A 27,816-nucleotide genomic window follows, 5' to 3' on the forward strand; every position below is an offset into this window, starting at 1 on the left:
AATATTGGTGTGGCAAGCACTCTGCTTTTATTCAGCTTGTATGTTTGGTTTTTAAACAAACAAATATTTGTTATTTGTTTCACTGTGCTGGATCTTAGTTGCACATGGGCATGAGGAATCTTTAGTTGTGGCATACAGACTCTTTCAGTTGTGCCGTGTGGGATCTAGTTCCCTGACCAGGGATCACAGTTGGGTTCCCACAGTTGGGAACACGGAGTCTTAGCCACTGGACCAGCAGGGAAGTCCCAACTTGTATGTTTATTTAGGTGATCTTGGCGAGGTCCACAGGCAGAGGTCTCTTGTAGCTATTAGTGAAGTGAAGTCTGCCATGACAGTTACAGTTGGGTTGGTGGGAGGCTGGAGTTGTTATGAACAATATAGGTTTAAATTCTTTTATGAGAATGAATGACATTTAAGAGTAGTCCCAGAGGAAAGCAACATGATTTTCTGCAGTTTATGACCAAGTAAACTGACCTAGAAATGGGGACCAAGGAAGAATTTCTTGATTAAAGTCTCTTCAGCTGTAATTTTTACATGTGACCCAGAGGCTAGGCTGAGCTGGGCCACTGGGACACTAGATACCAGTTCTACCACGAATGTCCTTGGCTAACCCGTATCCACATTGCTGGTGGGGAAATGGGCCTGTCGTGGCGACTTCTGATTGCCTGTGATTTGATTTCTCACGTTGAACTGTAAAACCTTTTTAATAAACTAGGCAGAATGGAGTGTTAAAAATCTCTGTGAGAAAAATTTTATTATTACTCATTTTATCACTAAGACCTTCAATTCATCTCAGCCTTTTCAGCTCCCTAATCTTTGCTCTACTTGTCAGAAGTGGTAAGAAATATTAACCCACCATAGGAATGGTCTCAAGCCTCGTTTCAAATGTTAGTAATGCATCAACCCCCCAAGCTGCATTTTAGATGTCTAAATTCATTCCCTCATTGGGAAGAGAAGGTAGATCGTTTAAACACAAAAACGGACTAATGATAATTGATAATCATGACCTTCTGATCAGACACGAGTGCCATTCTCCTGGATTTAGTGCACGTGAGTGCTGCCAAACACTGACTAAATTTAAATTTCACTACTTGAGACAAATGCTTTCCATGTTAATTAAGGGAGCCATGTTTATCTCTGACTAATGTTATAGAAAAATGTTCTAAGGAGTGGAGTTCATGGATCAAAGTCATTGGATGTTTTTAAAGATGGTGATGTAAAAGGGTGCATGTATTTTGTGAATACATAGGTATTTACATGTATATAAATGGCTTTTAGATTTTCTCTAGTGAGCATGTCAAAGAAGTATTTCAAATAGCAATAAAAATGCTATATGACTAACATTCAGTATAATATCATGGTCTTCTTGGGGAATGTTTATGTTAATGTTTCAGGCATGCCTTACTGGAAGTTGAATTTGAATGAGGAGAAATTGTGCCACGAAGATACCTTTTTCTTTCATGAAATAACTGTTTCTACCATAAAGCTAAGTGGTTGATGCCATTTTGATCCTGTGAAAGTACTACATTTAGCTAATAAAATGGCCCGGACCCTTAAACGTAAAGTGTGTTATTTTATCAAAGCTTTGTGGTTGTTTGTAGAGTCATGGTGGATATTTAATTTTATATTGTTTTATCTGCCTTTCAGTATCTCTTCTCTTGCTGAATGGCCTTCCCAGCTATGTTTCAGAGCTATGTTATATTCCACCAAATGATTATAGCCTCTCGTTTTTGAGCCAGGAAGTTTGTTCTTCCTTTTAGCATTACGAATCAGGATATGAAGTCTATCTGTGCATATAACCCTCTTCTTTTATTAAATTGGGTTTTCTTAGGTTCTTAGATTCCCACATAAAGACCCACTAGATTTAAATGTGAAAATTGTGAAGGCATTAAGTACATATTGTAAGAATTCTTTCCAAAATATATGTGGTGCCACTGGAATTGTCTGAGGGTACGTCTAGCCTTGTACTCTTGATTAGTGGTAGTTTTCTTGTGTGAGAAGATCTGTTTGATAAAGGTTCTGAACATAGTAAAACCAAGGTGCTACCATTTTTGAGTTGCCTTTGGGCTGTTCACTGAAGCCCTGTTCCCTGTTGAATGGGAAATAAGGAAGGCCATGGTGAAGGATTATGATGCAATAGTACTTCCTAGCATCAGTGGTGCTGTTTCAGGGGATTATACAAATGTGTGGTAACAATTAATCCACCTTCAAGAACATGTGATAAGAGGGCAGCAGGGGATGAGATGTCTAGATAGCATGATTAACTCAATGGACATGAATTTGATCAAACTCCAGGACAGAAGAGCCTGGCGAGCTAGCATGCAGTCCCTGAAGTTCCAAAGAGTTGGACACGACTTAGCAACTGAATAAGAACAACTAAAGAACATGTGCAGGGTAATTAGTTTCATAACCTCATTAAACCCTTAATTTCTTCTGAGACATGGTGTCTGTGCCACACATTATTGAAAAGTAGATGTCATGTGTGACTGAGTACAAATGAATCATAGATTCACTGGAATTTGTATTCCTACCCAATGTGACTTCTTCATGCATCAGTTTCCACATCTGTATAATGGAAATGCAACTATATTTGACACAGGATGGGATGAGGAGTAAAATGAAATGTTGCAGGCCGATTGTCTGGCTGAGTGAATGGTTCACTGCCAGCAGCAGCCACGTAGTATTAATGTATCTATTGCGGCAGTAGTTGTAGGCACGAGAATGTGTTTTCTATTCAGGCAGAAAACTTTATTCCTCCACAGAGTTCCAGTATACCTGGATGCAGAGCTCAGTAAAAATGAGCCCTGAAGAAAAAAAACCTTGAATGTGATATTTGCAGCAATGAATGCATAATGGGGACAGTAAATGATTATCAGTGTGTTATGAGCAAGTTAATTATTATTCTTGGGGAATTTTAATTATTTCCACACAACAACAGTTGGGCACACAGGAGTCCAGTACTGAATTGTGTGATTCAAGTTACCTTTCTCAGAAAAAGCATCAAGGAAGATGGGAAAGGCTTTATTCAGAGGAGCAGGATATGGGCAGATTGGTTAGTGGAGGGTGTTCAGAAAATACAGTGAGAAGGTGAGATGAGTCTGCGCTTCACAAAGGACAGCACGTAGGATGATCTTCCCATAAACATGCTGCAGACTCAGTGTCCTTCGTTTCCTCCGTCTTGCGTGTGCTTCGGGGACCCTGGTGAGCACATCTGGCCATTCAGGACTGAGACGTGTGGCACTGTCTCCCTGCAACGGCCAGCCTGTGGAGCTGAGCACCTGGCCCAGCATGCCTCGTGACTCTGATGGCGAAGAGAGATACCTGGATGATGCCCTTCCCCTTGAAAAGCTGCAGTGGGGATATGGAACTCACCCATGTGCCTTCTCTGTTATATGTGTAACATCGATTTATTTACATGAGTGTGCAAATTAATATGAAATCAGGGAGGTTGTTTTTGAGATATTTCAAAGTAAGCATGGGATAATTGGGAAGCTCTTCTGTCTCAAGCCATACACAGATTCCTGTTGTTTCCTTTGAGCATGGATAATCGTTCATTTCTCTTTAGCCATAAATTTCTTGAGCAAGTTAATGAAGCGCTGAAATGCCACTTTTTGGGGAATTGTCTGAGGTATATCTCCCAGTTGCTGATGTTTATAATGTCAACTCAGGTTACCTTGATTGACTGGAATAGGATATCTGGGTGACTTCTGGGATGGTGTTGAGAAACTACATCTCCCATGAGGAAAAGGAAAGAATGATTTTAATTCCTTTGTAACATCCTGCCTTCTGTCTGTGTTTCAGAGTTAGGGAAAAGACCATTCTCAAGGAATTTTCCTTTCTCCCTTGTCTTAAAAAATAAAGAAATGCAGCAGACAGAGAGGAACATCTCTTTTTAAAGAGGCCTGAAGAAAACACAGTTGTCTTATCATCAGATTGGTCTTAATATTTGCTACTTTTTGGAAGCCAATTTAATAGCTTCATCTGCTATGAATAGTAATACTTGAAAGACTCCCAGTGTGTTTTGCTTGGAAATTTTAGTTGTTAATGTGCAACAGATTATACATGAATATGGACGGGAAAAATCACCTTTGGGATTAGAAAGAGTTGTTTGACATAACTAATAATGGTCGATCAGTTCAGTTGCTCAGTCATGTCTTACTCTTTGCGACTCCATGGACTGCAACATGCCAGGCCTCCCTGCCCATCACCAATTCCCGGAGTTTACTCAAACTCATGTCCATTGCATCAGTGATGCCATCCAACCATCTCATCCTCTGTTGTCCCGTTCTCCTCCCACCTTCAATCTTTCCCAGCATCAGGGTCTTTTCCAAGGAGTCAGTTCTTCCCATCAGGTGGACAAAGTAATGGAGTTTCAGCTTTCAGCATCAGTCCTTCCAGTGAATATTCAGGACTGGTTTCCTTTAATATGATTTGATGGATATCCTTGCAGTCCAAGGGACCCTCAAGAGTCTTCTCCAACACTGCAGTTCAAAAGCATCAATTCTTAGGTGCTTAGCTTTCTTTATAGTCCAGCTCTCACATCCATACATGACCACTGGAAAAACCATAGCTTTGACTAGATGGACCTTTGTTGGCAAAGTAATGTCTCTAATTTTTAATATGCTGTCTAGGTTGGTCATAACTTTTCTTCTTTTAATGTCATGGCTTCAGTTACCATCTGCAGTGATTGTGGAGTCCCCAAAAATAAAGTTTCTCACTGTTTCCATTGTTTCCCCATCTATTTGCCATGAAATGATGGGACCGGTTGCTGTGTGTGTGATCTTAGTTTTCTGAATGTTGAGTTTTAAGCCAACTTTTTCACTCTCCTCTTTCACTTTCATCAAGAGGCTCTTTAGTTCTTCTTCACTTTCTGCCGTAAAGGTGGTGTCTTCTGCATATCTCAGGTTATTGATATTTCTCCCAGCAATCTTGATTCCAGCTTGTGCTTCATCCAGCCAGGCATTTCACATGATGTACTCTGCATATAAGTTAAATAAGCAGGGTGACAATATACAGCCTTGACATACTCCTTTCCCAATTTGAAACGAGTCTGATTTTCCATGTTCAGTTCTAACTGTTGCTTCTTGACCTGCTTACAGATTTCTCAGGAGGCAGGTAAGGTGGTCTGGTATTCCCATCTCTTGAAGAATTTTCCACAGTTTGTTGTGTTCCACACAGTGAAAGTCTTTGGCATAGTCAGTAAAGCAGAAGTATTTGTTTTTCTGGAACTCTCTTGCTTTTTCAGTGATCCAGTGGATTGTGACAATTTGGTCTCTGCTTCCTCTGCCTTTCTTCAAACCAGCTTGAATACCTGGAAGTTCATGGTTCATGTACTGTTGAAGCCTGGCTTTGAGAATTTTGAGTATGACTTTGCTAGTGTGTGAGATGAGTGCAATTGTGTGGTAGTTTGAACATTCTTTGGCATTGCCTTTCTTTGTGATTGCAATGAAAACTGTCCTTTTCCAGTCCTGTGGCCACTGCTGAGTTTTCCAAATTTGCTGGCATATTGAGTGCAGCACTTTCACAGCATCATCCTTTAGGATTTGAAATAGCTCCACTGGAATTCCATGACCTCCACTAGCTTTGTTCGTAGTGATGCTTCTTAAGGCCCACCTGACTTCACATTCCAGGATGTCTGGCTCTAGGTAAGTGATCACACCATCATGATTATCTGGGTCGTGAAGATCTTTTTTTGTATAGTTCTTCTGTATTTTCTTGCCATCTCTTCTTAATATCTTCTGCTTCTAGGTCCATACCATTTCTGTCCTTTACTGTGCCCATCTTTGCATGAAATTTTCCCTTGGTATCTTTAATTTTCTTGAAGAGATCTCTAGTCTTTCCTATTCTATTGTTTTCCTCTTTTCTTTGCATTGATAAGCAGGAAGGCTTTCATATCTCTCCTTGGTATTCTTTGGAACTCTGTGTTCAAATGGGCATATCTTTCCTTTTCTCTTTTGCCTTTAGCTTCTCTTCTTTTCTCAGCTATTTGTAAGGCCTCCTCAGACAACCATTTTTCCTTTCTGCATTTCTTTTTCTTGGGGATGGTCTTGATCACTGCCTCCTGTACAATGTCACGAACCTCTGTCCATAGTTCTTCAGGCACTCTATCAGGTCTAATCCCTTGAATCTATTTGTTACTTCCACTGTATAATTGTAAGGAATTTGATTTAGGTTATACCTGAATGGTCTAATGGTTTTCCCTACTTTCTTCAACTTAAGTATGAATTTGGCAATGAGGTGTTTATGATCTGAGCCATAGTCAGCTCCTGGTCTTGTTTTTGGTGACTGTATAGAGCTTCTCCATCTTTGGCTGCAAAGAATATAATCAGTCCGATTTTGGTGTTGACCATCTGGTGATGTCCATGTGTAGAGTCTTCTCTTGTGTTATTGGAAGATGGTGTTTGCTATGACCAGTGCGTTCTCTTGGCAAAACTCTGTTTAGCCTTCTACCTGCTTCGTTTCATACTCCAAGGCCAAATTTGCCTGTTACTCCAGGTATCTCTTGACTTCTTACTTTTGCATTCCAGTCCTTATAATGAAAAGGAAATCTTTTTTGGGTGTTAGTTCTAGAAGGTCTTGTGGGTCTCCATAGAAGAGCATAGACCTGGATTACTGTGATACTGAATGGTTTACCTTGGAAACGAACAGAGATCATTCTGTTATTTTTGAGATTGCATCCAAGTACTGCATTTCAGACTCTTTTGTTGACTATGATGGCTACTCCATTTCTTCTAAGGGATTCCTGCCCACAGTAGTAGATATAATGGTCATCTGAGTTAACTTCACCCATTCCAGTTCCATTTTACTTCACTGATTCCTAAAATTTGGTGTTCATTCTTGTCATCCCCTGTTTGACCATTTCCAATTTGCCTTGATTCATGGACCTAACATTCCAGGTTCCTATGCAATATTGCTCTTTACAGCATCGGACTTTACTTCCATCACCAGTCACATCCACAACTGGGTATTGTTTTTGCTTTGGCTCCGTCTTTTCATTCTTTCTGGAGTTATTTCTCCACTGATCTCCATTAGCATATCGGGCACCTACCAATGTGGGGAGTTCATCTTTCAGTGTCCTGTCTTTTTGCCTTTTTATACTGTTCAATGCAAGAATACTGAAGTGGTTTGCCATTCCCTTCTCCAGTGGACCTCCTTTTGTCAGAACTCTCCCCCATGACTAGTCCATCTCTGGTGGCCCTATAAGGCATGGCTCATAGTTTCATTGAGTTAAACAAGGCTGTTGTCCGCGTGATCACTTCAGTTAGTTTTTGTGATTGTGGTTTTCATTCTGTCTGCTGACTGATGGATAAGGATAAGAGGCTTGTGGAAGCTTCCTCATGGGAGAGAGTAACTGAGGGGGAACTGGTCCTTGCTCAGTAAATGTTTAATCCAATTTTCTTTTGATGGGCGGGGCTGTGTTCCCTCCCTCTTGTTTGACCTGAGGCCAAACTATGGTGGAGGTAGTGAAGATAGTGGCGACCTCCTTCAAAAGGTCCCATGCACGCACTGCCCCACCCTGTGGCAGGCCACAATCAACCCGCGCCTTCGCTGGAGACTTCTGGACAGTCATGGGCAAGTCTGGGTCTGTCTCTTGTGGGGTTACCAGTCCTTTCTCCTGGATCTTGGTGCACAAGATTCTTTTTGTTCCTCTAAGCGTCTGTTTCCCCAGTTCTGGAATTGAACCAAGGTCTCCTGCATTGCAGGCAGATTCTTTAGCAGCTGAGCTACTGGGAAAGCCCAAGGTAGATTAGTACTGGTTTCTTAATTGTAATTTTTTAACGTGGATGTTCAGTATTTATTTTAAACTCTCCCTGAAAATTCTAGTTTCTGTATCTGCATCTTAAAGGCATATTTATTTCTTGGCTTTGAGCTTGGTAGGGCTGAGTTGGTAGGCTTGGAAGAAAACACAAAGTAAAGGAATTTGGTCCAAGTTCAAATATAAGGACTCTACCTGCCACTTAGACTATATAAGAACTTTTACCTCCCACTTAGGCTAAATTTCTTGAAGTATTCAAAAACTCTAAGGTTCAAAGTCCCATGTTGATTAACTTTTTATTTTCTGTCCCTTCATTAGTTCATTAAAATGTCAAGGTGGCTTGAATGTTAGTGAATAGTAGTTTCAAGGAGCACTTGGTTTCCAAAGTTTAGGTTGCTAACTGTAGACTCCTGATCATGGAAAGTCATAGCTGGGTCTGTCTGAGCAAAGGGCAGTTGAGGAACCGGGTCCCACTGGGAATATATCCAACCATTCAGTGAAGAAGATCTTTTCCCCATTTGACAGAGGTAATGTTAGGAATTCAGTGTTTGTGCAGTAATTTCCTGTATGTATTACCCATGTTTCTGGTTAAAGAACAGGACTCAAATTCTAGTCATCTTACTTCCATGAATTTCAATGATCTGGGTATTGTATATGAACGAAAAAGAAATCTGCATTTTGAAACAGAAGGAAATTGTAGATTGATGAGTACCAGTTCATGAACAAGTTACTTCATATTCAGTGTTCCTAGAAGTTTGATTGTGTTGTGTAATACAACAAGGGAGATATCACATAGGTAGATACCCAATTAAAACTTCCACTTCAAATCATTTGATATAATGGAAGTGATGTGAAAGTGATTTGTGGTGTTTGTTGGTTGCATAACGCTGTAAATTTACTAAAACAGTCATTGAACTGTATACTTGAAATGGTTGAATTTCAGCGTATATGTTATATACCTCAATAAAGTTGTTTAAAAACTGTCTATTGTAAACTAAGACTACATTGTTGTTTATATTTGTCAGGCTATTTCTTGACCTGTGTATATATAGCAAGGCACCTAACAGGTGTTTCCCTGTCCTTGTAGAGTTCATATTTCAGAGGAAATGGTGAATAGACAACAGACAGTAAATAAATGAAATAAGTATGTTACAATATGAGAAAATGAGTGCTACAGAGGAAAAGATAAAGAGAGAGCACATAGGCATGAAGGATGCAATTTGAGTGGCAGGACGTTGAAAAAAATGATGCAAGTTATGATCTCAAGAAGGTGAGGGGTTACTTGTTACCTTAGATAGGACAGCAGTAAAATGCTTGACATGTTCAAGGGACAGGTAGGTGGCCTGTCTGGCTTTCATAGAGTCAATGCGGAGAGAAGCGGGAGCGGTGATCAGGAAGGTAATTGGGGGCAGGGAGCAGATGTGTGTGGTCTTGCAGACTATTTTCTAGGTCTCAGGCTTTTCCCTCTGAATGTCAAAGGATGCTGTTGAAGGATTTTAAGCAACTGAGTGACATGACTGGACTTAATGTTTTAGTAAGATCACTGGCTGCTGGGTTGATATTAGAGCAATGAGACAAGGTGGAAGATAGCCACAGCAGTCCCTAGGAGAGGTGACAGTGACTTGGACCAGAGTGGTAGCAGGTGGAAATGAGGAGAAGTAGTCACCTTCTGGATCTCTGTAAAGGTAGAGGCTAGCATTTGCTGCTGAATCTGTTGAATACTATCAAGAAGGAATGAGGAAGGACATCAAGGGTTTTGCCATGAGCGTTGAAGATGCTTGTAAGATAGTACAGGCCACATTGTGCCAAGTTTAGGATAGAGGAAAGCTTTAGAAACTTTTAGGTTTATGCTTGTAATACATGAAATGGGTTCAAGACATGGGTTTTGTGATCAGTTGTCCCCAGGGGCCTGCAGCTTCTGCTGAGCATCTCATGAGGGTTTGGAACAATAGCCATCCCAGCTTGCAGGGAACTGTTAGGCTGAGGTTAGCAGAGATTCCTTTATCCACCCCTAGTCTCAGATTTACACATGCCCACTGGGGTTCAGGACCTTTTTCATTATTGAGAACTTCAGGCCAAGAGCAGTGCAGGTATTATGTTTTACTGGTTATTGGCTTTGATTGTGTATGAACAGCCAGTGCAGTAGTTTATTTGATTTCATTTGCTATCCTGGAATTATTTCTCTTTGGGATCTCACCCAAGGGTGGAAACAGCCCTAATAACACATAGTGCAAAGCAAATTCAGAATGGAATATTAAGTACAGTACTTTAAGTGATCCTTAGAACCACAATAGTTTAGGGGTTCGGTCCTGTGATCCAGTAAATATGGTTAAGAGATTGCTGCTTAAAGAACTAGTCTGTTCTTTTGGAAAGTTTTTTTCCTTATTTTTCTGATTTAGGTGTTTTTGGAGGGATTTGGAGAGAAAATTGAGTGCTAATAAATGAAAACAACCTCTTTTACCTAGATATTCAAAAGGTCTACATTCCTTCCTTAGAAGGTGGTCCCACAGTTGACTATAAAGCTTGCAAAAAGAATGAAAGCTGATTACAGCACATTCCTCCTCTTTGTCCAGCCTCTTCTGAAAATGATAATTTTATATTAAGTCTTTGCCTGCATTAGCAACTTTATCTGCAAGGAAGGGACTTCTAAAATGCTAATTAAAGAGCTTATTTTTCACACCCAAGAGCCTATTGTTTTGGAAACCACTAAAACATTCTCTCTGGGATGTAAGGTCCCCAAGTAAAAAATTCCTGCTGAGTCCATTATGATGATGGCCAGAACTTGACTTAAGCTTGTATTGTTCATGGTTGGAGTTCTAAAAATGCAAAAGGAAAAATGTTTGTTCTGTCTCCTGCTTAATCCTATGCTGAGGATCCTAAATTCAGTTTCTTAATAGTCATATTTCTTATGCATCTTGTCAAATACAATTCTTCATTCAGTTGTCTGAAAAAATAGTTTCTCCTCTTTTTTTCGTTAAGCATTTCATGTGTATAGAAAGTTCCCGATATAACTGTGAAATTGTACTCTGTCTTCTTAATAATGTACCTAAAATGTAGTCAGAAGGAAATTTTTTTTCTCATGGTATTACTGGTACTAAATCACCTAGTTGAAGAATTATAAGACCAACACTGCACAACCACACCTTAAGCCAAAGTTCGTTCATTTCATGCACATGTTTAACGCAGTTATTTGCTTTGATACCTTTAAAAGTATCCTTTAAAGTGAGTTGATAATGTTTTAAAAATCTTTTATTACCTGAAATTGAGTAGTCCCTCTTTATTATGCAAAGATAAGTGATTTTTCTTTTTTTAGATGCTCATGTAATTTGCCCATCCCATTCCTTCAGTGGTAATCTCTCAGTGTTCATGGCATTAGTCTTCTCGGGTTTAGTAGGGTAATTCTGGGATGTTAGACCTTTCTGTGACCATGGTTGCTTACTTAGTTTCCCTAATCAGCCTGCCTAGCTTTGGACCCCACCTACAGACACATGGTTTTATTGAAGAATGTTAGTACTTTGATAATAGCATTTTCTTTGCTGACTATGAAGAACCAAGGTCAAAGCTACTAGTAGGCTATTCAAAATATGTGGAGCAGATTTTTGGACCTGGACACATAATCTCAGTTGAAATTGACCTCCAGATTTGGCTAACGCCAGAACTGTCTAGAAGTATCCACCTATTCAAGTATTACTGTATCAGAATATTTAAAGAGTTGTCTGTGGAGCCATCTAAGTTTGACTTCTGGCTCCCACTACTTACTTAATGGTGACCTAAATACCAGATAAATAAACCTTTCTAGGTGTAGTATCTTCATCCATAAAATGAAGATAGTATTGTCAGGAGCAAATAAGATAATCCATGGATTCTGATTGCTTGTCAGTGGCCCGTAAATGTTAGTATATAAAGAATGCATTTGAAGTGAGGGTTAAAAGCTGCTTACTAGGGGAATCATCTTGAGCAGATTAGAATACTCTCTGACATTCCTCATAATATTGGGTTAGCCAAAAGTTTGTTTCGACTATTTTATAACACACCACAGAAAAACCTGAATGAACTCTTTGGCCAACCCAGTATATAATGAGGATAATAAGGATAATAGTGAAGTTTATTGCTTACATTTGATTTCAGGAGATGATTCTTGAAAAACACAATGTCTTTAGTGACAGTATCAGTTCTTCATACTGTTCCTGGCTATTTTCTGTTTCTTATTTTCAGTTTCCTTGATCCCGCTCTGGAAGGTGCTGATATGAGAGCTCAGAAATATTGGTTTTGTTTTATTTTTTCAACTTTTTATTTTGTGTTGGAGTATAGCCTGTTGAGAATATTGCGATAGTTTCAGGTAGACAGCAAAGGGACTCAGCCATCTTTCTCCCCAAACCCACGTCCCATACAGGCTGCCATGTAACATAGAGCAGAGTTCCACGTGCTATATAGTAGGTCCTTCTTGGTTATCCATTTTAAGTAAAGCAGTGTGTACCCGTAGGAATATGGGTTATATTCATTTCTTAAAATTTTTTATTGTAAGATAGTTGCTTTACAATATTGTGCTGGTTTCTGCCATACATCAACATGAGTCAGCCACAGGTATTCATGTGATGTGTATGTATTGTTTTTAGTGAAGTTTTCTGGTCATTACGTACATCTCTGGGCTTTGGGTCATCATTTTGTAATAACTGTTTCTATCATTCTTGGTCAAAAGTGGGCTACCACTTCCTGCCACTTCAATCCTGAAATGAAAGTCTGTTTCACCTGAAGATAAATTCCTTGCTATTTTTCCTGTACACTTTTGTTTTTCACGGTGACCACTTTCTTTGCTGTCAATATAAATAGATCCCATCTGTCCCTCCTACAGTTGCATTTGTTTCTTCCTCATCACTGATCAGTTCAGTCCCTCTAAGTATAATAGTGATTCCTAAAGTTGATGAGATTTTCATCAGAAATCTTATTTTGATCACAAATTTCTGGCAGAATGGGAAACAGAGCTGGCCATTTTGTCATCTCACTGATTTGCTGCTTTTGTATATTCCCGTTCTGTGCCCTGTTTCTGTCATGCAGCCTTTAGTTACCCACTGCCTGCTCTTCCTAGGACGGGTAACAAGGGTGAGGAAATTAAAGTATGTCCTGCCCTCAAAGCACTGTGTGCAGATACTTGCAGGAAGGTCTTTGTTCGCACCTCTCCCTGTTTAAAGCTCTGCCACATGGCGAAAACATTGCTGAATTTTCAAGCACAACCAACACAGGCTTCTGTATTTCAGAGAGAAGCCTTGACATGCTATCTCTTGATATTCTTAGAGTTAAGAAGGAGAAATGAGGATTCTCGGTAGATTGAAAAACTCTTCCCAGGGAATTCTGGATAATGCTCCACTGTAATGATGGAGAGTTCTATCTTGGGCCCTGGCCTTTTGAGCATTTTTATCATCGACTTGACAAAGGAGATGGATTTATTAAATTTGCAACTGGCATGTTACCGGGAGGCCTATGGCTGAAATTAGATGACAAAATCAGGATCTCTCCAGCTCCTGTGAGGCAGGAATGATGGGTAAAAATTCAATAGGATGTAGGAGAGAAGCAACAGGCACTTCAGCCAAAACAAAGAGTTACAGTTGTGCAGACTTGGGTTCAAATCATAGCCTCAAGTACTTGCACTCTAAGTAAGCGAATCTCAGTTTTCCTCTTGTAATAATGGGTATGTTAGTGGTATTATTAGTATATTAGTATTATGATGAAATAATGGAAGATAAAATGGAATGATAGAATGATGAAAACAATTATTCCAAAATGGTGAATGAAAGACCAGTGCTGGACTTGGTGAGTAGAAAACTTCATGAAAAATGAAACCCATATTCCTATAGGTACACACTGCTATATTTACAATGGATAATCCTAATATACCATAGGGTTTTCCTGTGGGTTTATGACATAAAATTACAGTGAGGACCATGTGACTTCTCAGTAGTATTGGCTTTTTCGATAGTTGTCTCAGGTTAAAGTTGAAATAGAAGTTCTGCTTTCACATGGATCTGACTCAACAGTCACATGAAGAAGACCTGTGGAACATTCAAAGCCGTTGCTCTAGGACAACCCAGAGGGATGGGATGGGGAGGGAGGTGGGAGAGGGGTTTAGGATGGGGGGACACATGTGGACCCATGGCTGATTCATGTTGATGTATGGCAGAAAACTGCCACAAAGTAATTATCCTCCAATTAAAGTAAGTGAATTAATAAAAAAGGAAAAAGACTTGAGGATCTGTTTTGCCTACAGAATTCTTCAGTCTTTTTCTTCTCAACCTTATTTTCTGTTACTGCCCACTGCCTGATTAGATATTTTTACACGATAGTTTTTGTAAAACACACTCTCTTTTGTAGTAGTTAGTACTGTTGTCAGCTCTTGGTACTGTTTGTGACTTGTTTCACTGTTCTCAGAACAGTTTCCTGGATCGCACTCTTGAAGGTGCTGCAATGGGAGCTCAGGAAAATGGATTTTATTTTTAATGAGGTTTAAAATATTTTCCCCCTAATCACCCCTTAGCATGTGAAATTTTAACTTTATAGATGACATCCTCTTAATCACCCCCATCTGATTGCACACATACATACATGCCTGTGCTTTAAACATGAAAATAGTAATATATTTTCCCGCAAAGAACAAACTTTTACCCTCCTGGGGCCCCTGTTAGAATGATGCCATCATGTATTAAGACCTTCAGGACTTCCAGAGTCCCTCAAGAATATTCTTAGGTCAAAATCTCAGAAGTGTGTATCCAGAATTTAAAAAAAAAAAAATTGTTGTTGTTAAATAAAGCACTACATACATGTATCCTCAAAATAGATATCTTTCTAGATCATATTAGCATCTTTTATTCATGTGTAAGTAATTTATTTCATGTTTGCTGCTTAGGTGTTCATTTCAGCCTTCCACACACATTCATGTATGTGCATCTTTTGACTCGCATCCTGGAGCTAACCACCATTTACAGTTTAGAAAGCTTCTTTGTAATCTTTGTTTTTTGTCACTGGTTTTGATTTTATTTAATTTTTTTCTGTACATGATCTGATATACTTCTGCAGTATTTGCTCTGTAGTAGTACCACTGAATGGTATCAGGTACTCCTCCATGCATGTTAAGTTTCTATGTGTACTTAAGTTTTCCTGTTTAATAGGTTAGTATATCACAAAGGGCATAAAAGAATAAGTAGTGAAAAATATCCTGTTCTTATTTCCTCTTCATTTACTAGTATTATGCTTTCTGAAATATGCTTCCAGGGGTATTTTATATACCTACAGTAAGAATATATGTGTATACGTATATAGTTATATACATGATCATTTATTTTCTCATTTTTTAAAACATAAGCCCGCCTGGACCCTCTGTCTATGAAATTCTCCAGTAAGAATACTGGAGTGGATTGCCATGCCCTCCTCCAGGGATCTTCCTGACCCAGGGACTGAAGCTGTGTCTCTTAGGTCTCCCGCATTATCAAGCAAGTTCTTTACCACTCGCGCCACCTGGGAAGCCCCTAACTAACCTTAACCTTAACTTGTATGAATACAAGTATACCTGAAGAATTAACACCAGGCTCAAAGGAGTGCACATTTTTCCTTTCAGTGTACATGTGTGTACTAAGTTGCTCAGTCATTTCTGACTCTGTGCGACCTTATGAACTACAGCCTGCCAGACTCCTCTGTCCATGGGATTCTCCAGGCAAGAATACTGGAGTGGGTTGCCATTTCTTCTCTCGGGGATCTTCCCAACCCAGGGATTGAACTCACGTATCTTGCATCTCCTGCATTGGCAGGGGAGTTCTTTACCACTGGTGCCACCTGGGAAGCCATATCCTTTAAATACTTATTATCCAATTTTCTTTTATGAAGATTGTTTCAGTCTTTCTGTGGCATAAATGAATATACTTACTCGAACACATCAGTGTATATTTAAACATCTTGGTGTTTCCAGATCGAGTGAGTAAACGAATGCATCTATACCATTTTAACTTGTGTTTCTTATTATTAGTGTGGCAGAGAAGCGCTTCCTGTGTTAAGGGGCCATTTGTGTTTTCCTTTTTTATTTCAAGTGTTGATTCATACCTGTTGCCCATTTTTATGTCCGGTTTTGGATTTATCAGTTTCTAGAACCCCTTAGTATAATAAAGACATTTTCCTTTTTGTGGTTTGAATTGCAAATGTTTTTGCAGATCGTTTATTTTTAGTTGTTTCTTTTGGTGCATTCTGCTATCAGAAAATTAAATATTTCTTTAATATATTTGATTTTATTAGTCTTTCTGATGCTTAGGATTTTACATATGTAGAAATACTTTTCCTACTTCAAACTTCCTCACGACTGCTTCTTGTACCTTTACTTATTTTAAATATTTAAAACTTGCAGCCGTGGGGAGTTTATCTGAGAATAAGATTTGTCTACTTTTGAACTGTTAAGTATGGAAGTAGCTTGCTTAGCAAGCCCCTACTGTTAGATATTTACATTATTGCCAGTTTTTTCATTTTGTAAACAAAAGGCTAGATGGTAAATATTTTAGAGGGTTTTTTTTGTTTGTTTGTTTTTCTTTTTTTTGGTCTCTCTTAAGACTATTTAACTCTGGAGTTACAATCTGGAAAAAACCATGGATAATACATATGTGAATGGCTGTGACTGTATTCCAATAAATCTTTATTTACAAAAACACATGGTGGGCTATATGTGACCCGTGTGCCATAGTTTGCGAACTCTTGTTTTATATCGTGGGTTATTCCCATATATCCGAAATTGACTCCATGGTCTGTCACTATGTGAGGGCAAGTTTCCTAGCTGCTGAGCTTCAGTTTCTTAACCTGAGAAGGAAAGAAACATATATACTTGACACAAGTTTTTGAAAGGCTCAAAGAAGATAAAATATAACAAGTTTCATCACAATGCCTGGCATGTAGTGACTATTCTCCTAATGGAATCTCCTTATTCATGTCATTTGATGGCTGTATACTATTAAATGTCAGTCAGTCCGTTTTAGTAGGGCTGGGACTAGAGTGTCAAAAAAAACTCCGTAATCAAGAGAAATTACATTTTAATGCAATATTTTCCATTGCTGGTTTTTACTTTTGCCTCAGACTCCAGTAGGACTCTGTACAGGACTTTGTTACTGACAATATCTTTAATTTTTTTTTTTTTATATTTTGCTCATCATAGGTTTTTTTTTTTTTTTTTTTTCATTCAAACTTTAAAATACTTCATTGGAATATTATCTATTTTGATAACTGAGTTTTAGCGAGTGCTTCACCTTAATGCTGGCCCTTTTGATGCTTATTTATTGAGTGCTTTCTGTGTACTGAGTGAACCAAGTAGTCAATTATCTAACATCATGGAGGTTATTTTCTCATGAATTGTATACTCAAAAGAGAAATGCACGAGGTCAAGGAAATACAGCTTGGATGAGGGGGCTATTTTAAAAAGCTAAGTTAGCAGAGTGTCCTGTGATTTGATGAACTGAAAGGAGTTTATGTTCCTTTTTTTCACTGTCGCTTCTGCTGATTTCTCCAGGTTTTCCTTATAGATCCCCTTCATTGGATGTTACCCACACTCTAAATTGATTGAAATAGAGGAGAGTGTAAGTTGAAGTGAACTGTTCACAATGTGTCACAGAGGCATAGAATCCATCATGTTGTTTTGGCTTCACCTCATAAATGTGGCACTTTATGTCTAGACATTTCCCCAGATGGCACTCAATAGTTAATACATTTTGGAGCATACATTCCTCCTTTTATAGTTGTTGCAGGAAGGGTGTGAATCATCCTGTCTTTACCCTCTGAAGTGCTTCCCAGACCCACACACCCCATCCACCCCAGCTCAGCTGTTGAGTGAACACCTCATAAAATGATTTTTAATTCCTTGTTCTTTTCCTCTCAGCCCTCATATCATGGGGTTGGTCTGTACATTCTTAGCCCTTGCGAACGCCGAACTCCTAAACTGTGTCTGGGAATGTTTCCCTGTTCCTTCTAATGATGGGGATTTCTCATAAGCTAAAGTAGCTTCTGTTCCACAACACAGTGTGAGGCTAGGTACTTACTATAGAGTGAAATGGTGTGAAAAAGGCCTTCCACTCAAAGACAGGAAGTCCCAGCATTGTCTGAGCCAGACTGAACTAGACCCTAATTGTCTGTCTTGTTTGCCCCACCCTGAGATGAAACTGTGACCTTTGGGAATCATGCATGGTCACCTCGGCAGGCCTTCCCTAGGTAGTGACTTGGTTGTGGCTTGTCTCTTAGGCCGAAGACTTCTGAGAGAGGCATCTGGTCCCATTAAGTCAGGGATTCCTGTCGTGTGACCTCTGTGTTACCCACTGTGGATTTATAGCCAGGGACTTCAGGACCTGTTCCCTCTTCTTTTGTCTAAATGAGATCTTAAAAGCCTTACCAAGTTTATCCTCTCCTCTAGGGAGAGAGAAAAGGAAGGGGAATCAGGAGATACTATCCTTATACATTCCATCCAGCATGCGTTCCTGATTTTTATCTTTATTATTTGACATTTTCTTCCTAGTGATGAATGTGGAAAGCACTGAGTGATTTAACTGTTGGTATTTTTAAACTAACATTCTGATTATCTCCTATATTTCTTCAGTCACAAATAGCAGAAAGCCTAATCAAGAAGTTTTGACTACAAAGACACTTAAAATTAAGAAGTCTAGAGATAAAATTTGAGTTTCAGCATTTGTTTGGTCAGGTCCTCTCCCTTCTCCTCACTGCCTGCCTTTTTCCTTGTCAGCTTTGGCCTCCACCTCATTCAGTCTTGGTTCAAAGTCAGTCCATTCCTTGCCTCTTCTCTATTCCCATTCAGGGAGTAGGTAGGTTGTTCCCTCAGACTCAGAACAAAAATCTGGAGCCTGGTTTTGAATGTTGTAGTTCGGTTGCTAAGTTGTGTCTGACTTTTTGTGACCCGATGGACTGCAGCATGCCAGGTTTCCCTGCCCTTCACTATCTCCTGGAATTTGCTCAAAGTCATGTCCATTGAGTCAGTGATGCCGTCTAACCATCTCATCCTCTGCTGTCCCCTTCTCCTTTTTCTTTCAGTCTCTCCCAGCACCAGGGTCTTTTCCAGTGAGTCAGCTCTTTGCATCAGGTGGCCAGAGAATTGGAGCTTCAGCTTCAGCATTAGTCTTTCCAATGAATATTCAGAGTTTATTTCCTTTAGGATTGACTGGTTTGGTCTCCTTGCAGTCCAAGGGACTCTCAAGAGTCTTCTCCAGCACTATACTTCAAAAGCATCAATTATTCATGCTCACCCTTCTTGATGATTCACCTCTCACATCTGTATATGTCTCCTGGAAAAGCCATAGATTTGAGTATACAGACCTTTGTTGGCAAAGGTTAGGTTGAATCCTATCAATTCAGTTCAGTTTAGTCATGTCCAGCTCTTTGCAACTCCGTGGACTGTAGTACGCCAGGCTTCCCTGTCCATCACCAACTCCCAGAGCTTGCTCAAGCTCATATCCTTTGAGTCAGTGATGCCACCCAGCCATCTCATCCTCTGTCATCCTCTTCTTCTGCCTTCAATCTTTCCCAACATCAGGGACTTTTCCAATGAGCCAGTCCTTTGCATCAGGTGGCCAAAGTATTAGAGTTTCAGCTTCAGCAGAAAAGTTTCAGCTTTTCTTCAGGATTGACTGGTATGATCTCCTTGCAGTCCAAGGGACTCTCAAGAGTCTTCTCTAAACCTCCCGCCTAAAACATTTCCTCGGACCCGGGAAATCCCCCCTACTCAGTGCTTTAGTCCTGGATTAAGGCTCCTTTCTGAGTCAGTCTCTTGTCAAGGACAATGGAATTAAACTAATGGCCAGAGAAGCAATCAGGTGCTATTTTTGGAGCCCTGGAACAGGGTCACATCATCCAGAATTTAGTTTTGGTTGTGGTTTCCAGATGGAAGTATAGATAATCATGCTTACCGAGCACTGTTAGCATGTGTCATGTACTGATGGATGCACTCTGTGTGTGATTATCTGTGTCATCCTCACCAGATCCTTGTGGTTACTTTCAGGATTGTACACAGTGAGAGTGAATGTTAGCTAAAATGTCAACAGAATTTAATATGTCTGTTTCATTCTTTTAGATGTTACAGGAAGTATTCTTGTAATAGTTAGAACTCTTTGGAGTTTTAGAGATGATCTGGGATCAGCAACATGAATGCTTTTTAGTCCTTCCATTTTTCGTGTATACAGTGTTTTAACTTAACAACACGTAATTAGCTACCAGGGGTGGAAAATGCACCATAAGAATGCACCAGAAGAATTATAAGTTAAGTCCCATAAAGTTTTTTAATTAAAAAATAGAATAGTTTAAATACGTGCTTTAGATTTGGGAGAAAAAACATTAATTATACTGTTAGGTTAAAAAATGAATATACATTATTTTTGGATTGTTGCTGTTGGTTAAAAGTAGACACCAAGATGCCTGGATCAAGGTAATGCTTTTAATGTAAATTCCTTGAGGGAGGCATTAATAAGCATATTTGACTAGAAACAGCATATAACATGTATATTAGTTTTGTTTTTAATTAGATTTAGACAGAATTCATTATTTTTAATGGCTTTTCATTAGTGAATAGAAAGCATTATTTGGATATGTTATTAGTAAAATAAATTCAAGGTGTATGCTTATTTTCTGCAAAAAATCTCTTATGTATTTAAAGAAACCATTGTTTGGAATACAAATCATGGACATTTGAAACTCTTTGCTTTTCGACAAAAGTATGATTTGTATGCTCCACAGATAGTACTTTTATCTCTCTTTCTCAGCTCAGGTGTTAATAGTGAACTATACTGAAGTGAGATGTTTTACTTACAGTATACAAAGGTTTTATTGCTAACCAGTTATATTTGCTCCTCTTAGCTTTTCAAGTAATATTGTTGGAGATGTGGAGGGGGTTGAGATGTGTCTCTCAGATTTTTATTTTTCTGTGAACGCATTAGCTTAGTTTGGGTTCAGAACGTATGTGTATCAACCAAGTTCTTTGAGTTAAATATGCCTTAAAGAAGCAGTGCACATTAAGCAGGATCTCAGACATGAACCCAGATTTACAGTATTTGCCATTATTTTCACATGGGGAATTGTCTACCTTAAACAGGCCAGTTGGAATTAATCTCCAGTTGTGTGATTTATTCAGCCTCCTATAGAAATATGTCTTCTTGGTGCTAGTCCTACTGCATTGTAAGCATCTCAAAATGAGAAAATACAGTGACTTGTTAATGGTCCACCCTGGAGGTAGAGGTGGGTGCTTTTCATGCACAAATGAGCCATAAATTAAGCTAATAATGTTTTTCCTTAGCTATAATTTGTCCAACTTTTGAAGGTTTTTATGTAGCCTTAAATAATGAAATATCCTTCTTTAGGCCCCCTCTGTTTTCCTTTGGCATTGCTCTGTGCAAATTTCTTTCTTACAAAGAGAGTATGACAATAAGCACAGCATTATCTGTAAATCAATATCCATCTCCTTCATCCACTAGGCGTAGAGCTACCCCCAAATATATAACAGTAAAGTCAGTAAAATACAGATATTAAAATGTAGCCCACTTAAGAACAGTTAAGTTTTTTTTGCTTTCTGTGAGTTTGATAAATATGTCGTCTTCTTTCTTCCAACCTTTATTCAGAGCTCATGGGTTTTCTGACTAACTTCCGTGTTTGGTTCCATTATTCAGTCTCAAATACCACATTGCAGTTTTGGTCTCAGCTCCTAAATCTTCTTTGGTCTGTGACAGTTTTTTATTGTCTTTCCTTGCTTGTCATTACCTCAAGGTTTTTAAAGGAATATTGGTCAAGTGTTCTGTAGAATGTTCCGTTCCTCAGTTTGGGTTTGTCTGATGTTTTCCTCGTCATGGGAGTTACGGATTTTTAAAAAAGAATCCGAGAGTGGTTCTGTACCCTTACTTACCACGCCCTATCAAGATGTGCGTGATAATCCGTGATACTGAAGGTGGGGTTGACCTCCATCACTTGGCTGAGGTGCTATTTACCGGGCTTCTCCATTGAGAGGTTGCCTTTCCCCCCCTTTTCTGCCTTATTCTTGGGAAGCGAGTCCCTAAATGCAGCAGGTGCTAGGGTTAAACTTCATCTCCTGAAGGGGTCAGCAGTACTTTTGACTCTTGGCCTCTGTCCATGCGGGAAGCACTTGGACCTAGTAAATTTCTGTCCACTTCTGGTGTGAATTTCTCTCCTTCAAGTGTCTCTCCTCTCTCCCTGTGGAGCGCATAATGCCTGCCTCCACCTACCTTAGTCCTTGCTTGGGTTATTTCCTTCATTATATATGGTCGGGTTCTTGAGGGATTGCTATGTATTTTATAACACAATAACAGTGACAATAATAATACCAGCCACCACGTATTGAGTTTCTATTGTTTTTTTCTTATGCTGAGTATCTTCTGTGGGTTATCTCATCTGATCCTCATAACCAGCCTTTGAGGTCAAATCACTGATGTTCCCCATTCGTTGTACAGATGAGCTGACAGAGGCATCTGTCACATCTCCACCCCCAACCACCATTTCTTAGAACTGAGCCTGGTACTGAGCATTTTGTTGAGTCATTGTTGAAGTGACTTTGGTGATGAAGTAATGAACAAGACTAAGTTTCCTCCTGGATTCACCTTCTTTGATTAGAGAGCTCTGCTAAAGCATAGGAAAAATGAACATCTTAAAAATGATCATATCCCAAAAGGTTTTGAAAACAAAGTTTTATCACATTCCTTTCTTTTAAAAAACTTTCATTGCTGTTGGTGGACTTGTTAAGTTTGCACATAGATTCTATCCTGCACATCATGTCTTTGCTGATACAGCGTTACTGTATCACTGTTCAGATTAATGTCTTAATGAATAAATGAGTGTTTACTTTGAAAGCTGACATCTTGAGTCCAGGAAATGAAGACTTAGGAAGAAATCAGCAGATAGAAGTGTAAAATTAAAACCAAAGTAATGACAGAGAACACGTCATGAGAGACAGACCTGTGGAAGATTTCTTAATGTCATCTTGCAATTCATGTATTTGTGGTAAAAATATGTATACTAGGAGCTCATTGTCTATCAAGTTCTATGCTAGAGAGTAGAATCAAGTCAAACAATGTAGAGAAGGAACCTGTTCTCATAGAGTAATGAGCTGGTGAGGAAGCCAGACACTAAAGAGTAAATAATTACGTTCATGATAAGATGTCCTTAGGCAAACAAGAACCCATTGCCAGGAGAATACAGAACCCTGTGCATTTCTCACGAAAGCCTCCTTGGCAAAGGGATATTTACACTGAGGTCAAAACCTTCAACCAGGAGTTTCAGATGTATTCGTTGAATTTATTAAAAGGAAAATACTGGGAATTCCCTGGCAGTACAATGACTAAGACTCTGCACGTCTACTGCATGGGGCATGGGTTCGAGCCCTGGTCAGGGAATTAAGATCTCCCTTGTGTCCAGCCAAAAAAAAAGAAAATATTTTTCATTCTAGATTGAGGAGAAGTCACTGTTAAATTGCCTTGGTACTAATCTGTTGGCAGTATGTCTCAATCAGATCTAATTCATACCAGACTCTTAACAGGTAAACAGGGAGTTACTCTTGGCAGCCAAGCTACCCTGCAGTTTCTACCTCTGAGCCCCATGCCTCCCCATTTTGAGAAGATAGCCTTGCATATTAGATTGCCATGTCCGAGTTGGTGAACTGCTCTAAATAGGTCCAGCTATTAAAATGCAGATATTCTAAGAAAGAGTCAATAAGAGGAAACCAAAATGCACATGACTTTTTCTTCTTGTTTTAGGTGGGTAATCCCAGATCTGAGAGAGGAAGGCTTCTTGCTGATTGCTTTCCCTCCTTCAAACCTAGGTTTCAGTCAACCACAGTGGTTTGGTTTTGTTTTGAGTCATGTTTTTTGCTTAAAGGCATTATTCAAAGTTTTGAAAAACAAAGCATTCAATGCTATGAGACTTGTGCATCTGGAAATGATTAATGATATAATTCTCAGTCCTTTATAAAGTGTCTGAACACTGAAGAGATTTATACAGTGTGGAACGGCCGTGGTGCTTCAGCGTGAGAATAGGTAATCGATACCTGCAAGCTTGAAAAAAGTGTTCTATTTCCTCCACTAATGACATAAGGGGTTTTGCAAAGCAAGGATGTCTGGAGCATGAAGCACTCCAAAGAAGAATTAATTTAAAATCTGAAGTGAAAGATCAGTTTCAATTAAAATTGCACTTGAGCATTTATTGGGTAGAAGTGTGAAAGCAAGCATGGTAGTTGGCTTAAATCTTCAGATTTTTACCAGTGAATAAATGAATCTCACTGATACGAACCCTGATTATATTTTTATAGAGTGCTAACTTATATTTCACCCATGCCTGGCAGGTTATGAGAAATACTGTGAATGGCAAGTATCTATCAGAGGTTACAGAGTTTTTGTTTTGTTTTGTTTTCTTTTTTTTTTCAGTAGGATAACTACCAGGTGTCTAGGTGTTTTTACAAATGATGACTTGTGTTCTTCGTTCTTTGGAGTCACATGTGTTAGAATTTATTTTTTACCATGTATTTTTTTCCCATTGAGTGTAGTTTTATTGTAGTAGTGAGTTTCTGAAAGACATTATATACATACATAAACACACACAATATTCTAGCACTTCAGTTTCCATATTTCCAACATACAGGCCCAGTTGTAGCTTAGCCAGAATTAACATGGTGCTCAGCTATCAAATACATCAACGGCACTTTATTCAATTTTTTAAGGAAACTTTTTGGAAACTTTTTGGTATGTGGAAGAAAATCTAGAGCAAATAGGATAATTGGAGCCATTCCCATCCGCTTTCCTCTCCTTTTTTTCTTCAACTATATTTATGCAAGGTGAAACATACACAAATGCACACTCTGTCCCTTCGTGACTCATCTCACACAGTCTTAGGGAATTTGACCAAGAGGTGACATGACATGAGGAAACAGCCCTTGACAATTCCTAATGTAGTTGGAATCCTACAGTAAAGGAAGTGGTGATGCTAACTTTTTGCAGCAAGTCTTCTGGCACTTACAATTGTGAAACGTGTCCTGAGGTCGCTAAATCTTTGCCCGTCAGTGAATGTGTTCTTTCTGATCGTCTTTGGGATGAGGATTAGGGAAAAGGACCCAGGCATAGAGTGAGGCTGAGCTCTTTGCCAGAGAGCAAGCATTTGAATCGTTTTGGGGGCAGGTTTGTCAGTTACTTTTGCAGCCATGAAGCTTCCATTACTGTGACTGCAAAGGTTTTTTGTGGTCACCCCTTTGTTCATGGTACCCCTATTTGTATCTGCTGTGAGATGTATCAGACTTCGGGAAATGGGGAAATCCATGGCCAGTGAGTGTGTGGTGGGTGTTGGGCACAGGTGTGCACTCTTCCTTGGGAAGAGGGAGACCTAAGATGTCCTCCTGTCTTCCATCGTGCAAGGCTAAGTATGGAATGAGGCAGAAAGGAATGGGTTCATGGATGAGTTGATCACCTAAAGTCGCTTTGGCCATTCATCCTCTTTTATTTGATATGTGAAGAAATTTAAAGCTTAAAAAGCCCCGCTAGGAATACAAGTATGTGTATATGTATTTATACACTAAACTGCATTGATTGAGAAGCCTCAGGTTTATCTTCTAATTATTTTACAGTTATTACATGCTGCTATATATAAAATAGATAATTAAGAAGGACCTATAGTATAGCACTGGGAACTACTCAATATTCTGTAATGACCTCTATGCAAAAAGAATCTGAAAAAGGATATATATGTATATGTATAATTGAATCAATTTGCAGTACAACCTGAAACTAACACAACATTGTAAATCAACTGTACTCCAATATAAAATAAAAAATTGAAAAATTATACTGTTTAGACCTATTATATATCTGGTTTTCAAACAAAAAATGTATCTTAATCTCTCTAGTAAATGATTTTTTTTCTAGTTGACTACTTCTGCTTTGTCGTGTCATGAAGGTTGTAAAATTTTCTCTCCCTATGCCTGCTTGACACTCATTAGGGTTATGCATGACAGCTGCATTCTCTTTGTCTATTTCCATGGAATATGTCCCTCCAAAATCTTTTTTTTTTTTTTTTTTTCAAAATCTTTATTTATATGAATGAGTCTAGTCTTAAGGTAGCTTTGTATCCCCATCTCCTATGACAGAGAGGGGCTGAGAAAGAGAAATGAGTGCCTTAATATCTAAGTGTTCAAACTGGCTATAGTGAAAAATCTCACAATTAGCCAAAGGAAAACCATATCCTATTGAGTACATTGTTTGTAGTGACTCTCATCTAGTGCTGTGTTGCTTTTAATTTTTTTTCCAGTTCAGAAATTCCTAGAAACATAACAAAAAGTTGTGTTTCATATAATGTGCACAATAGCAGAACATGCTAAATTGATGAAGGTGTTTTCTTGTGAATAAATGTTCTGTTTATTTTAGGAAAATTATTTTTAAAACAATTTTTTTAAAATGTGAATAACTCCGACAACCCTTCTGCTTAATTTTCTTAATTGGGTAATAGAAAAAAATGAGCAAATATTTGATTACAAATCAAGAAGCCAAACTATCTCAAGTGAGATTTTTTACTTACATTTTCTTGCCCTATCCAGCAAGTGGCTTGGGCTGAGCTTTCCAGTGCAGTAGCATCGTTAGGGTGGGGATACATAGGAAAATGTATCTTGGCAGAAGTGCTTGACTTTTGTGTGTCTTATTCATTCCATCCGTGCCCTTTGAGCCACAGGAATTGAAATCTTGTCTTCTCTTAACAGGTGCCTATGGTCCTGAGCACTGGGTCACGTCCAGTGTCAGCTGTGGGGGCCGTCAGCAGTCGCCTATAGACATTTCGGACCAGCATGCACGTGTCAGTGAAGAGTACCAGGACCTGCAGCTTGATGGCTTCGACAATGAGTCTTCTAACAAAACCTGGATGAAAAACACAGGGAAAACAGGTAAACTGCATCTTCTTTACCTGTCTGTAGGACAACATGAAATGTTTCTGGTGTCTCTGGTCTGTACCTTAACCATGACTTGTTCATTTAGTTGTGCACATTACTATAGACAACATAAAGCTGAGTGAGAGCTCTGGAACTGACCCTCGGTTTAAGAACTGGTTGCTTGCTATACTAGCTGTGTGATTTTGGGCAAACTGCCTAATCACTTTGTGCTTAAAGATTTTTTTTTTTTCCCAATGTGACAGGGTAAAAATATAAAGATAAAAATGTATACGGATAATAACATATATGTATCAATCTCATAGAATTGTTAAGATTTGAGTGGGTCAGTCCATGTAAAGTATATAGAATGAACTTTGAGACCTCTGTTCTAATATGGCCATATGTAGCTATATTTAAATTTAATTAAAGCTAAGCAAGATTAAAATTTATTCCCTTAGTTTTAGTAGCTGCGTATAGTTTTGTTTTTGTTTCCTGTCTTCTTAGGGCATCTGTTTGCAATGTTGGAAAGCAGAGGAGACACACATTAAGATCTTTGTATTTTGGGGGTAGAGGCGTAGGGGTCACCTTTATTTTTTTCAGCTTTGTTAATATACAGGACTTCCCAAGTGGTGCTGGTGGTAAAGAATCCGCCTGCCAGTGCAGGAAATGCAAGAGACATGTATTAGATCACTGTGTCGGGAAGGTCCCTGGAGTCAGAAATAGCAACCCACTACAGTATTCTTGCCTGGAAAATTCCTTGGGCAGGGGAGCCTGGTGGGCTACAATCCCTGGGGCTGCAACGAGTCAGACATGACTGAGTACCTGAGCACACATTAAGATATAACTGGCATATAACATTTTGCCATTTCATTTTTATTGGTCATTTCTTTTGCAGTGCAGAGCTTTTTATTTTGGTGAGTCCCATTTGTTTGTTTTTGCTTTTGTCCTTTGTTGTCTTAGTGTCATATCCAAATTATCATTGACATGACTAATGTCAAGGAGCTTTCTCCCTATGTTTTCTTCTAGGAGTTTTATAGTTTCAGGTCTTAAATTTAAGTCTTTAATCCATTTCAAGTTACTTTTCATGAGGGATGTAAGGTACTGGTCCAGCTTCATTCTTGTATGTGAATGTCTCATTTTTCCA

The 27,816-nt window shown here is 39.0% G+C and overlaps 1 protein-coding gene across 3 annotated transcripts in view; it reads left to right on the forward strand.

Moving 5' to 3' along the window:
• PTPRG (protein tyrosine phosphatase receptor type G) overlaps positions 1–27,816 on the forward strand; it is a 749,569-nt gene that overhangs the window by 396,612 nt on the left and 325,141 nt on the right. For all 3 annotated transcript variants that reach the window (XM_043441944.1, XM_043441943.1, XM_043441946.1), the window contains exon 3: positions 26,508–26,687. In XM_043441944.1, coding sequence (XP_043297879.1) covers positions 26,508–26,687 — 180 coding nt within the window. The remainder of the gene's footprint in view (positions 1–26,507; positions 26,688–27,816) is intronic.

This window comes from Cervus canadensis, chromosome 22 (genome assembly GCF_019320065.1).
Source record: "Cervus canadensis isolate Bull #8, Minnesota chromosome 22, ASM1932006v1, whole genome shotgun sequence".
Taxonomy (NCBI): domain Eukaryota; kingdom Metazoa; phylum Chordata; class Mammalia; order Artiodactyla; family Cervidae; genus Cervus; species Cervus canadensis.